This window comes from Monopterus albus, unplaced genomic scaffold (assembly GCF_001952655.1).
Source record: "Monopterus albus unplaced genomic scaffold, M_albus_1.0 scaffold316.1, whole genome shotgun sequence".
In the NCBI taxonomy this organism is placed as follows: domain Eukaryota; kingdom Metazoa; phylum Chordata; class Actinopteri; order Synbranchiformes; family Synbranchidae; genus Monopterus; species Monopterus albus.
The window spans coordinates 291,260-306,013 of NW_018128196.1; the positions used below are offsets into that span (position 1 = coordinate 291,260).

The following is a 14,754-nucleotide window of genomic DNA, read 5'->3' on the forward strand; positions in this document are numbered from 1 at the left end:
CTGCAGCACAGATGTGCAGAAGAGGGATGGAGGTTTCTCCAGCAGTTTTCCCAGCTCTCCTTCCTCCTCTGCTTACAGGCGGTTGTGGGTTTCGCCTCCTCATCTTCCTCGGTCCATTAGCTGGTCCAACCTTCCCAGCACAGACTGGAGGGGGTTTTACTGGAAGACTAGCTTTCCTCTCTTGTTGCATGACATTCGGTTTCACTCTGCTGATGGGTTTGTGTTTTTCTGGGAATGTGAAATCTAAGGTTTTCTACCACACATGCCTTTCTATGTAATTCCTAGATTCATCTTTCCTACCTGAAAAACTTCTGGAATGCAACAAGTTATCTTTGGTAAACTTGAATCTGCCACAAAGTGCCTCTCAGGTCCAGTAGTGGAGGAAGTACTGTTGTCCTTTAGTGAAAATACTAATATGCCACAAGTAAAAATGACTTATTACGAGTCAGAGCCCTGTTTTGAAACTCTGATTTAAGTAAAAGTATTTGAGTATGATCATGAAAATGCACTTCGAATATTAAAAGAAAGAGTAATCCATGCAGTGACTGGTTTACCGTTACATATTCAAATATCAGTTGGAGGGAAACAGAATCTGATTTGGAAACTTCAGCTATGATGTGGCCATTACTTCAGGTTTACACTTACCTATGAATGTTCCATCCATTATCTACCGCTTTGTCCGGGGTTGGGTTGGAGGGGGGCTGCCGGTTCAGCCCAGCAGTTTAGACATCCCTTTGTCCAGCGACATTCTCCATCTTTACCTGGGAGACCCCAAGGTGTTCCCAGACTAGGTGGGATATATAATCCCTCCATCATATTCTGGATCTAGCTACTGCCAGGTGGATGTGCCTGGAAAACCTCCAGAACAAAGTGCCCAGGCAGCATCCAGATCAGATGCTAATTTTAGTGCGGAGCAGTGGCGGCTCTGCTCCAAGCTGCCTCTGGATGTCTGAACTCTACACCCTGTCTTTAAGACTGAATCCAGCTGTGCTACAGAGGAAACTCATGTCAGCCATTTGTATCAACAGTGTCATTCTTTCAATCACGACCCAGAGGTCATGACCATAGATTGTTAGATTGAGAGCTTTGCCTTCTGACTCAGCTCCCTCTTCACCACAACGGTCTGGTACAGTGACTGCTGATACTGCACCAATCCACCTGTCGGTCTCGCACACCATTTTACTCTCACTGTGAACAAGACAACTCAGTCCCAGCCTGAAGGGAGCAGTGCACCACCAGAGGAATAAAACCCCCACAAAACATACAAACACAGTGTTTGTGGGTTTCCTGCCAGGCACCGGTCCTGGTGCAGAACCCTGTCTATTTCTGCACTGGACCCACAGAGATGAAGAAACTGATCACCATCTCAGACCTGTGGCTCTGAACAAACGAGAGCAGGAGGGTTTTTAGAAATGTTTGTCTGTGTCCTGACATGGACCTCTGCCTACCATCTGTCTCTACCTACACACACACACACACACACACACACACACATGCGTGTGTGTGTGGATGCATTCAGAATGAGTGTGTACAGCTTTATAGTCAGCAGAACGTCGGCCAGCTGCACAGGAGGATAATGCTTTTGCACACTGCCTCTCTGTCAGTCCACTCTGAGCTCCGCTGCTGATGGACTCATCTCTCTTCCAGAGGGCTCGGAAAGCTCAGCTCTCCAAAACCCTGAGGTTCAGGTAGGACTGTGGGGGCGAGTCCTGCCGGCTATGGTATAAATAACATCCTCACTGTACAAGTAACAGTGATGCCAGATGTTTACAGCTGGACATCATCCTGCTCAAAAAGTCGCAGTATGATGTCACATGCTAATTTGCATACTAATGATATCACAATGTAACTGCTGTGTTTTACAGAGCGTGGTGACATATTTATTGAGGAAAGAGATCATTCGTGTTCCAGATGCGACACTGTGGTGCACATAATGGTTAGACAGCTCTTTAATAATGATACATCTGTGTAAATACGGTAGCATCTGCCATAGCGGAAATCAGTGTGTGGGTTATGGGAGGGTTTGACCCCCTCAGTCAGGAGCTTGACCCCCACCAGAGAAGGCAGAAATACAGTAACACAATGGGAATTTTAGTGTTAGTTCAGTTTTAGCCTTTTGATCTGTGTTTAGTTTTGTTTTTTTCTTTTCTTTACCTGAAAATCAGTTGTCAACAAATCCATTGTCATAGTTTTTGTACACACAGTTCACGCTGCTGTAGAGGAGAAACTCTCCAGTCTTTCCTCCAGATGCTGAACCAGATGCAGGGATTTGCTCCCATTCAGACACATTTGAGCATCAGTACTGATGCTGCTGATGAAGCCCGACTCCAGTTCTTCTCAAAGCTGTTGGATGAGGTTGACACCGCAGATGAATGTGAAAACAAACTGTGCACGTACGTTGTTCTGTACAGCGAAGCTGAAACATCACAGTGAAGTGACAAAATGGCAGCGTGTTTTTAAAAATAGCATTTTACGCTGCAGCACTAAGAAATGTGTGAACGTCCTCACACTCAGGCGATGCAGATCTTTTGTCACTCTCAATCTAAAATGCAACACTACAGTGTGAATAATTAGGTTTTAAGATAACTGTGGTGAATATGAGACAAGCTGGCCAACAGAGGGAGCAGGTAACCCTGATGCTCATCACACCTGATTGAATTGAACAGTCTATTAGATTGTTTTGGTTTGAATTCAGTGTGTTTGTTAGGGATTTTACCAAGACTGTGCTTCACAGTGTCTTGGTCTGTAAATGATGTGTGGCCAGAGATCAGTAAGTGCTTCCTCTGACAGTGGACTGGATCAGGTTTCCATGCTAATGCAGGAGACCAGCCCTTTGGAAACTGTCTGTGTCAGTGCACAAGAATCAGCTTCTGTGTTTGCATCCTTCTCTTCATCTTTTCTGGCAGGTGTAAGAACGTTTGCATGGCCTGAACCCTCATGTTGACTGTGTTTAGTTGCAGCTTTTGGCACATTAGTACAGACTAAATATCCCCATCAAAGGTGGATGTGTGAGTTGTAGGCAGTTTGGTCCAAGATTGACCTCCTAGTTTTAGATGTTTGGAAGCCTGAAGTGGTAATACTGCAGTATCTACAGTAGTTAACCATCAGAAAACAACTGAAAACACTGTTTCATCCATCAGAGTTAATTTGTTCTCATTGTTTCAGCACTTTTTCTTCTGGTTTAATTAATAAAATTACAACTTTAAAAGCATAAACATGTTTAACTCAGCGTAGACACATAACTGGGCCTGAGCTGAGTGCTTCACACAGAAGCTCTGGTTAAAATTACATATTCACATTACCGCAGTCGAGACGGGGCTTCAACATGCTAATAAATAAATAGAATAGTGCTGGGGTTTATTAAGCAGGTCAGGAGATATTACATGTTAATACAAACAATTCCAGTGTACTAAAAGTTCTGCCGAATGAGTAATGCCACTATCACTGCAACTCAGATGTTTGAGAAACATCAGAAGGACAACTCAAAAGGTTGCAAGAATGCTCTGAATAGTCAGATTATTCCTACAGATACGTTGACTGTAACGAGAAGCGTCAGATCCTTACACAGCCAACAGAAGGCATTTGGGGAAAAACAGGCAAGCTTATCTAATCAAACTTTGCCTTTTCATTGTTATTGGCCCTTTAACAAGAAATCCACTGAAGTCTATGATGTACATGAGTAATACGGAGAAGAGACACTGGGTCACTTTGTGCTCTTCATACAAGGACAGTTTCTAATGTAGGACAGGTTGCAGACGGTGTGTGAGGCTGGCAGCAGTGGGGAGGCGGCGGGCCCTGCCTCAGTCCTGACCCTGTCGAGTTAATCCACGTTTCATGTGCTGACTTTGTTTCCCTGCCTTCCTGTTTTTGCTCTTGCCCTTTTTAGGCATGTGAGCACATCTGTGTGTTAACTGTATTTTAATACGCCTGTCAGTTCAGACATGATGGACACAGTGGCCTAATTTAGACCCATGAAGGTCTTTTTAGGGTTTCACAACAAAACCAAAGATTTGAGACAAATTTTGTATCAGAAATATGTTCGCTCTTTACTACAATTCAGTTAACAACCCAGTGATACCCCTGCCACATTTGTCTGAAGACTCGCAGAGCCCTGAAGCCTCACATAGCTCAGGTGTTACATTCATGCACTCACCCATTAATATCATTATGTTGTTGTTGACACCTGCATTAACAGACCGGGAGTGACAACAACGTACTATCCTGTGGTTTGAATTGTTTTACAAAATAATATAAAATATGAATTTATGAGATATTAATTAAAGAAACTGCAGAGCTGACTGGTGTGTTCACAGCCGTCAGTGAAAGCGGCCTGATGCTGGGACGGCATCGGTGTCGCTCTCAACCCACTAATCCGGGTTAACGCATGTCATCTGGCACAGCAGGAGGATCTCTCTCTCACACACACACACACACACACACACACACACACACAGTGTCACCTCATAAAATGTTGAAGCTCATCAGTCAGTGTTTCTAATGATTGGATGATCAGAAAATCTGAAATTTGTAGTTTAACAAATGTTTCTGTCTTTGTTTGGCTACAGGGAAAAGTTAGGGTAAAAAAGGAAGGGATGAAAAACAGGAGCGGCTGTGCCACTGTTGAGACAGAGGCTCTTCTTTTAAGAATAAATGGTGTATCATCTCCTGTAAAGCGCTTTGGCCAGTGCAACACACTGTGGAAAATGCGCTATATAAATACAGTCTATTTACCATTTAAATCCGTTTTCGCAGTATTTGCTGATTTAATTTTCTAACTGGCTCATATTTGCAACTATGGGTAGATTATGAGACAGTGGGCCCCTGTGCACATGTGTGTTAAAGGGCCCCTACTCACCTACTTTAGAGCAAGAGCCACAGACCTGAGTCATTCTCTCCCTCTGTGCTTGTTTTGCATCTTTTGGTAGATCTGCATCCATTTATCTGACATTCCAATAAGAAATGTTAAGTCACTTCACACAGACGCTCTCCTTGGACCACTTGGGGCCCGGGGTCTGTGCCCATTCACTGATCCATCTATGGACTTATTTAGTGTTTCTATGACAAAATGAACTTATATTCTGGAGTTTGCTCTAGATGGATCTCTGCTTTTTAGTCACATTATTTTGAAAGCGCTCTGTCCAAGTTTCTTCTTCTGCTGCTGATAAAGCGGCAGTCTGTCAGCTGGCCCGTGACAACTTTGTCTCCCTCCTGAGACCGGCCTGTAGTTAAACCTGCCTTGCTTCTCGCTGCATCGAGCCCCGCTGCCTAGCACCCGCTCCCCCTGCAGAGGCAGTTACTGTGGAAACACTCCCGCAGGCCTGTTGTGGTTGGCTGTCCCAGGACCTTGTTTACCGCCTGCTGGGCTACAGGGAAGATTGATAAAGGCAACACTCTGCTCTGCAGTGTTTGTGGGGACTGGAGCTGCTGCTGTCTGCTGGAGGGTCGAGGTGGGAGGACGGTGGGAGCAGTGGGGAGTCGAGGAGGAGGAGGGATGCTCTGGGGAACCCCCCTCACCTGGCTTTGTGGTTGTTTTTCGTAGGTATTACTGCTCTCCTGCTTCACTGTTGGCAGCAGACGGCTGTGGGCGAAGTCTGGTGAATCCCGTGGCATTGTCGTGGTGTCCAAAAACTCCTGCTGTTTGCAACAGCCCTGCTGGCAGATTAGCTTTGTTTTCTCGCATGTTGTTTTCAACTTATACACAGCAAATGCTTTTCTTTTCTTTTCCTGTCTTCCAGATCTCGCGGCCTTCCTAAGCTGAAGGAGTCGACTTCCCATGAGTCTTTGCTGAGCCCGGGCAGTGCGGTGGAGGCTCTGGACCTGAGCATGGAGGAGGACGTGTTTATCAAACCTCTGCACAGCAGCGTTCTGGGACAGGAGTTCTGCTTCGAGGTAACAGCCTGAAACTGAACTCTCACACAGCCTGTGGCCGCACAGGGTCTCAGGTGGACAGGGACCGAGATGGTTTTATACTGTAGCCCTGTATCACACAGTTTGACATGTCATGGTTGGAAACGCACATGTTAAATAATGCACTGAATGACAGCTGTTTGTGCTGGCTCTGTGTCACACCGTCTTACTGGGACACCTGTGTTTTTCCTGCTGTGACAAGTCGGACGTCTGCTGGGACAAAGGCCTGTGTTTGTCATATTCTCATCACATCCTACATGTTTACAAAGACTGTGCTGAGTCGCACCGCGCGGTGCAGATGCGTTCAGAAATCATGCCATGAATACCTCGTATTTCTCAGTGAACTCCATCCACAGTGCAGCACAGAGAACAAATCAAAACCAGACCTGCTGTGACACCCCTGTCTCTGCATGTGATGCCAGACAGACTCCATGGTGCTGGAATCAGGGCTCATTGCTGCAGGACTCCTGGTTCCTCTGGTGGAGGTCTGGGCTGAGTGTCGGGCTGCAGGATGACAGAGAAGAACCTAAACATCTGCAGTGCCTGAAACATTTGCACCGTACTGTGTCTAACAACAAGTCTCCTTGCTGCCTCCCTGTGGTTGGTTATTTTAATTCAGTGTTTGGTCACATGTCTCCCCTCTCCCACCTGTCAGGTGACGTACTCAGGTGGCAGCAAGTGTTTCAGCTGCACCTCAGCCTCAGAGAGAGACAAGTGGATGGAAAACCTGAGGAGGACCATTCAGCCCAACAAGGTAAGACCCACAGGACCACAAGCTGTTTCTGTGGTGACACTAAACGCTCCTGCAGTTTGCAGTTACACTGTGTTCCCAACTGCCAGGTTGTCCAAAGCTGCTTTAAAAAGCAGCACCATAACATACAGCTGTTCATTGTGTTTATCACAATAAAATCACGTGCATGTGACACCAGGGCAGAAAAGCCCACACACCTCTGCTCACGTCAGAGTTGTGCACTGCTGTTCCTGGTGCAGACACCGCTCTGTCGCCTGAGTAACCGGGTCTGAGACAGTTGTTCAAACAGCTGTAGCACCATCAGTGTTTCACTGTACTGATCACCTGTACAGAGGCTCATCATCACGTGCTACGTAGCACATGATGATGAGCCTCTGGCTGCAGGGTGGTTTTGCTCTAGGTTGAGATTTGTTCTAAATGTAGCTTCTTTATTGTTGCAGCAGTTTACAGCTCTTCTTAATCTTTTGATAAACTTCCATTGTTTGCCAAATGGTATAAGCCGTTTTATCATAATGTTCCCTTTGCTCAGTTGTAGGTATAAAAATTTCTGGTATAAATGCAGGAAATAGCCTCCAGATTAGGTTTTTGGATGGGCTCTGGAAATCAAACCTAAGTCGCTGTCTGGGTGTTTTGAAAACAAGTCTTTGACCTCAGTGAGTTTGTTTCCAGGACAACTGTCGGCGGGCAGAGAACCTGCTGCGACTGTGGATCATCGAAGCCAAAGACCTGCCGCCTAAGAAGAAATACTTCTGCGAGCTGTGTCTGGATGACGTCTTGTACGCCCGCACCACCACTAAGACCCGCCACGACAGCCTGTTCTGGGGCGAGTACTTTGACTTCTCCAGCCTGCCCGCCATGCACAGCATCACCGTGCACATTTACCGTGACATGGACAAGAAGAAGAAGAAGGACAAGAACAACTACGTGGGCCTGGTCAACATCCCGGTGTCGGGTGTGACGGGCCGGCAGTTTGTGGAGAAGTGGTACCCGGTCAGCACGCCCACCACCAGCAAGGCCAAAGGAGGGGGGCCGTCGATCCGCATCAAGTCCCGCTTCCAGACCATCTCGATCCTGCCCATGGAGCAGTACAAGGAGTTCGCCGAGTTCGTCACAAACAACTACACCATGCTGTGCTCGGTGCTGGAGCCCATCATCAGTGTTAAGAACAAGGAGGAGATGGCCTGCGCTCTGGTCCACATCCTGCAGAGCACTGGCAGGGCCAAGGTCAGGCTTCATCCTCTTGTTCCAGTTGTGTTGTGCAGTGGTGTTTGTACATTCATTATTTTACCCTCATGACCTCATGTTAAGCTGCTACCTGCCCGGTGAAGTTATGTCAGGGACCATCTCAGATGTGCGCGTTAAGTGGCAAAGAAAGCTTTTCAGTTGTTGTTTTTTTTTTTTTAAATCATAAACACTTGAGACAAACTGGTTTTGGCCTCATCATGTCATCAACACAGGCACTAGTTTGCTGGTTTTAGCCCCGTGCAGTTCTAACATCCTATCCTGTTTTAACAATCACAGCTGTTTATCGTCACGTTGACATGTTTTCAAGGTGAGATACAAACATAAATCACTTTATTAATTGATTAATTTAGGTAGATGGTTAAAATCTTATGTTTTACATCTTTTATATTTGGCAGCGAAAAGCAAGTGTAGAAATCCCAGTGGAAAACCTAGACCAGACAGTTTCTAGTTCCAACACCATCTTTGATACGAATACAAACGTTTTAGTGAAATAAAAGCTCTGTGAAGAGTCCATGAAGAAGGAATCAGCTTGAGAGTCATATTTCCCCACACTGAAAAAACTTAGAAAAAATCAACTGGACTAGACTTCTAGTTGATTTCTAGTAGATTTCCGGTTGAAGTTTTTTTTCAGTTTACTACGACCTGGATGACTGAGAATCTGCACAGACATTTCCCCACAGTGACACACTCCAGGACAACACTGCATTTCTTTATCTTGCTTGAGGACACTTTGACATGTGGGCAGGAGAATCTGGGATTAACCCTCACCTCAGGTTTTTATTAAGTCTTCCTCCTCATGCGTAGGACTTCCTGACAGACCTGGTGATGTCAGAGGTGGACCGATGTGCCGATCACGATGTCCTGATCTTCAGGGAGAACACGTTGGCCACTAAGGCCATCGAGGAGTATCTGAAGCTGGTGGGACAGAAGTACCTGCACGACGCGCTCGGTCAGTCTCTCAGCTGCTCTTTGTGTGTCTGTTGGCAGTTTGTCAACTGTTTAATGCTAAAATTAGAGCATGTGATGTCTCTTCTCCTCAATCATTCTGCTCAGCTTTAATGTGCTGAACATCTCAGAGATGCAGTAAAAAGCAAGAGAAGAAGCTGCTTAAAATAGTTCAGACACTGTGCTGAATGTGACAGACCAAGAGCTGTTGGAGACCCAGGAGACCTGCTGTCAGCCAGCAGACGTCCCGAACTCATCACATCAGCCTGGCATTACTGTAAAACTACTGTTGTCAAAAAAACACTTCCAAGTTCAGGAACACAAATAATGTCACTATATTTATGGATTCACGTGTGAAAACAAGGAAAAACAATTTGGTAACGTGTCCTCTGCAGCTTTCTTTAATGAAGGTATTTCATTTTGACGGATATTATTAACACACGTTCAGCACACTCTGTGATTCATGCCAGTCTGCTTAAAAAAGTCACAGGGTCTCATTAAAACTACGAGTCTGTGATTCATGCCAGTCTGCTTTAAACAGTCACAGGGTCTCATTAAAACTACGAGACTGTAACATCCTGTATCTCTGCTAGCATTAGTGTCTTTCACCTTTTCATTGTGGACAAAGAAACTGAGAAGCTGCAGCCAAGCTGTAGCCAGTGAGTGCATGTGCGTCTTTGTCTGCAGGTGAGTTCATCAAAGCTCTGTACGAGTCGGACGAGAACTGTGAGGTGGATCCCAGCCGATGCTCCAGCAGCGACCTCGCTGAACACCAGAGCAACCTGAAGATGTGCTGCGAGCTGGCATTCTGCAAGATCATCAACTCCTACTGGTACGACTGCACCCGCTCACACCAGCAAACTGCCTGAGCGTTTAGCAGCAGCTGGGACACAGACATGCGTGATATGACTCAACTCTGCCACCTGCTGCCACAGAGCAGTGCCAGCAGCACCGAGTCAGTCGCTCCACATGGTCCCTCAGGTATTAGCTGAAGCTTCCAGTTTGCTGACCAGCACGTTTAACCAGCGTCAACTGATAACCAGTTAACGTGTTGATGTGATGGTTCAGAGTGAGGTGGGTCTATCACAGTCACCAGCTTCACTGATCAGTTTCCCCTGTGGAAATGTACGTGACCTTCTCCTGGCAGAGCTTTTACTGCTGAATTATGACGTGTGTATTTTTATATAAGGTTTTCAAACCTTTTAAATGTTGTTTGTAAAACTCGGGTCATGTTCCACTGTGAACGGTTTCCCTCCATTAGTCAATTTAATTTTTCACCGTTTTGTGGTGAACAAAATTGTCCCCTCAATAATTCACTGGAAGGAATAACACAACGTAAGAAGGCATGTATAAAATATTTTCATCTTAATATTCCATTAATTTACCTGTTCATAATGATGTGATTAAGGTATTTTAAATTGATTCTAGGGAAATTATGAACGTGTAAATTAAGAATTATAATGTACTGAGGCTAATCTGGAGTGTCTTAGGGCTGTTTTAAGGGGTTAAAATCCCAAACAAGTGACCAAATCAAATATAAATTCAATTTTACATTAAATTGACAGGGGTTTAATTTAAAATCAAGATGAGGATTCCAAACCCTAAATATGTGAATATAGATCAGTTTATTAATTAATCCATTAATTAAATGTGGAGTACATGCTGAATTTCCCTCTAACTGAAAACTGTTGTGCTTTTACTACTTAATAACCCTATAAATATCGAGAGAGAGAGAGAGAGAGAGAGAGAGAGAGATCATCCATTTATACATTATTTACTAGAATAGAATAGACTTTCGGCTTTTCCCGTTTTAGGGGTTGCCACAGCGAATCGTCACACTGGCGACTCGCATGTTGACATTTGGCACGTTTTACACTGGATACCCTTCCTGACGTAACCTGGATTCGAACCCGGGGCGCCGTGGCGAGAGCACTGTTCTTACTTCACTACTCTCCTTGAATAAACCTGTTAAACCCCCGAATACTGTGTAAGAATGGTTTCAGAGCCATAATAGCCAAAGTCCCTTAACCTCAATAGCATCTGTTAATCTTTAAATTAAGGCAAAAATAGTGCACCCCGTGAAATGAAGGTTGTTTTAAGGGGTTTCAAATTAGTTTGATTTATATCAATGTTTTGTTTGTCGTCAGGGTAAAATTAAGGCTAAATTAGAAGCTTTGGGGTTTTTTCAGTGTCCGTGTGTCACAGTTCTGATGGTACCATATGTGAAATAGTTGAGTTCTGAGTCCTGGATCAAAGGGAGGAGCCTCTCAGCAATCCTTGTTCCCACATTGTTCGGTCAGCGTGCAGTCTCTCTGCTCCCTCCTGTCTTCTTAGTGTGTTTCCTCGGGAGCTGAAGGAAGTGTTTGCATCATGGAAGCAGCAGTGCACCGCTCGCGGACATCAGCAGGACATCAGCAAGCGTCTGATCAGTGCCTCGCTCTTCCTGCGCTTCCTCTGCCCTGCCATCATGTCGCCGTCGCTCTTCAACCTGATGCAAGAGTATCCTGATGACCGGACGTCACGAACGCTCACTCTCATCGCCAAGGTCATCCAGAACCTCGCCAACTTCACAAAGTGAGTATGTGCAGGGCGACGGGTGCCACACAGCCGCCTTCTTTTGGGGGGGAGCAGCTGCTGGAACAGAACTAGGTACATGTACTCAAGCGCTGTGCTCCAGTACACTTTTGAGGTACTTATACTTTCCATGTACTGTGACTTCACAAGGCGTCAGAGACAAACCGTGTACTTTTTACTTCACTACATGTACCTGATAACTTCAGTTCCTTTCCAGAATCAGATGAATCAAATCCAGTAGAACCATCAGACTCTATTGATCCCGGTGGGAAATCCACCAGTTACGCAGCAGGATGTAAAGTACTTCACAGTATAAGTATATAAGGTAGTTACCAGCTGCAGCATTAAAGTGATGGACACGGTAACGCATCAGTCACTATGATCCAGGGTTGAAGAATGTGATTTTTTATTTGAGGTGGAAATTAATGAACCTGAGTTGGATGGAGAGAGAACTGAAGATGCCTCTGTGTCCTCCGCAGGTTTGGAAACAAAGAGGAGTACATGGCCTTTATGAATGACTTTCTGGAGCACGAGTGGGCGGGGATGATGCGTTTCCTGATGGAGATCTCCAACCCAGAGACTCTGTCCAACACGCCAGGCTTTGAGGGCTACATCGACCTGGGCCGCGAGCTGTCGGTGCTGCACGCTCTGCTGTGGGAGGTCGTCTCGCAGCTTGACAAGGTACCAGCCTGTCACTGTGTGTGTGTGTGTGTGTGTGTGTGTGTGTGTGTCCAGTGGTAACACGGGTTTAGTTTTATGAATGACTTAAAGAGACTGAGCTGCAGCAGAATGGCTCTGAAAGTAAAGCCAGTTGTAGAGTGTGAGCGAGATGCTTCTGACACTCAGCGAGCAGACGTACGACTCCTGTATGGAGAGAAACGAGCCTCAGTGTTTGTGACAAACATGAGGAAAAAACTCCTGTCCACATCAACGCAGTGAAAAGCCAGTTTTCCACCAGCACTTAAATGCAATACGCCTTTGTGGATGGGAGACGAATGCAGACCTGCCAACGATTTATCACTCTAAAGTACACAAAAAGCTAGTTTGACCTGTTGTGCAGTAACATTAAAATCTACCCCAACGAGCGTCTAACCTCACAGACATAGGTCTTCCTGCCGAAAAGCAAAAGGAGGAGCGCTTGTCCAGTCGTAGCGCCGGGTTTGGGAATAATTGACAGGTGTATAGCTTTGATGTCATTTCAGGAGACAGTAGCAAGGACTGCTCCTCACTCTGGTTGGCTGGTTCCTCAAGTGAAGATGGCTCCTTTAAAAAGGTGAATGGACTGGGGGCACGTGGGCAGCAGAGGCTGTGATTTTAGTTGTTAGCCTAATGTTACGTGTGTTTATCTATATGCAAGCCAGCTAGCAAATTAAGTTACATCACCCATGTGTCGCAGATGGTTAAATGTGACTTTTCATTGTAAGCAATTACAAATATTAATTCTTGCAGCCCAACTTGTAACTGTAATGAGCATCCTGGCTGAAAACGTTCCTGTAAAGTTACTGAGAGATGCCGAGTCTCCACATTACCAGACTCCCCTGTTGTGCAGTGCCGTTACTCATACTGACACTGGTCATCAGGCATCCGCAGATGAATAACTGCACATCACATGACGTGCATTTTCAGAGCAGGATCAAATTTAGTCCTACCCCGGTGGCTTGGAACGCAGAGGCTGCTCCCGGTTGGCAGGTCTGCGAATGTGACGCAGTCCACACACATTTAGCAGTGGATGTTGGTCTGTTTCAGCATTTATCTGCACAGGAAGATTTTAGTGGCACTATCACCAGATACACTGACATCGACTGGGATGAGCTGTATTTATTTGTAACAGTCTGACACTTGTTCAGATTGATTGTGGATTGGAAAATGGATCAATGAACGCTCGCTAACACTGAGAGGCTTTGTCACTGTACTCCTGGGACAGAGGGAGGCGCTGCCCTCTCAGGGTTTCTGATCAAGATGAGGCCTGATTTCATCTGTTGAAAACCAGATGAAATCCTGACTGCTGTTATTGATCAGTGATTGGTGAATGTCTGGTGTGTATGATGGGAACACTTGATGATGTAACATGAATGAACACCGGGAGCAGAGGTCGTTTCAGTTCATTTAACCACATTAACTGTGTGTGGCTGAACATCACAGCATGGCCTGACCTGTCCCGTCCCAGGACCCCCTCCAGCACGCCCCTCCCTCCCCCTCCCACTGCATCTCACCTGCCTCACCTGTCGGGGCTCAGTCTCAGCCTTCTGCTGGTTTTGGTTGTGTTCACTAGAAGCATGTCGTTCTAGTTGGTTTGACTTTTGTTTCTGTTAAGTTTCCCTCATGTTTTGTTCCATCTCTCCCCCCCCTCCTCCCTCCTCTGTTCACTTCCTGTCTGGCCGACTCTCTGTTGCTACCATTTTGGTTTTGCTCTCCCACCACCACCACTGCATCCTGGTGCTTCCACTCAAACCACACACACACACACACACAACAACCCCAGGGTGAAAATTCCTTCCTGCAGGCCACTGTAGCGAAGCTGGGTCCACTGCCGAGGATTCTGGGAGACATCTCCCGCTGTCTGGCCACTCCAACGCCGGTGCAGCAGCAGCTGCGACGTTTCCAGGACCACAGCTCCGCCCACAACATCAGCGGTAGCCTGTCATCAGGGTTACAGCGAATCTTTGAGGACCCCAGTGACAGGTAACCAATCAGCTGACAGAACCAAATGAATCGAGTGGTCGAGTTTGTTCTGGTCCTGATCCGTTGTGAACTGAGAGAATTGTAACTGCGATTCGTTTTAAAAGAGAAGCTGAAACGACAGCAACTGTTGAAATAGCACCTGATTATCGTTGCACTTTGTGAACGGCCCTTCTCATTAAACCTTTTAGATCTTTGAATCCCTGAACTGACAACATAATTGGAAAAAAAAGTCAAAGGTGTAAATTAAGATGGACCTGTCGATTTGAACTTTAACCCTTAAGTCACTGCTGTGTTTTACTTCCTGTGGTGTGAAGCTGATCTGCTCCTGTCTAATTTCCTGCAGCCACAGCGAAGTTCGCAGTCTGCAGTCTGCTGAACTGATGGAGGGTTACAGTCGAGCTCAGCGCCCCCTGCTGGCCCAGAAGCATCCCTCCATCCACACCAGCTTTTCTGACCAGGAAGAGCGAGAAAACCCTCTGCCCAACGGCCGCAGCATTTCTCTAGTTGACCTGCAGGACGCTCAGAACCTGCACAGCTCCACAGGACCCCCGCCGCGCCTCAGCAGGGTGGGCTCCCAGACCTCCATCGGTCACGGGCCGCCCCCAGTGAACTACCCCCACTCTAACCCTTTGACCCCCCAGCTAGTGCCA

At 46.2% G+C, this 14,754-nt stretch overlaps 1 protein-coding gene across 1 annotated transcript in view; it reads left to right on the forward strand.

The window, feature by feature from the left end:
• Positions 1-14,754, forward strand: part of rasal2 (RAS protein activator like 2) — a 53,640-nt gene that overhangs the window by 33,983 nt on the left and 4,903 nt on the right. The window contains 9 exon segments of the mRNA XM_020623905.1: positions 5,736-5,889; positions 6,563-6,661; positions 7,328-7,882; positions 8,708-8,852; positions 9,536-9,680; positions 11,183-11,422; positions 11,902-12,103; positions 13,926-14,104; positions 14,448-14,748. Of these exon segments, the coding sequence (XP_020479561.1) occupies positions 5,736-5,889; positions 6,563-6,661; positions 7,328-7,882; positions 8,708-8,852; positions 9,536-9,680; positions 11,183-11,422; positions 11,902-12,103; positions 13,926-14,104; positions 14,448-14,748 (2,020 nt within the window).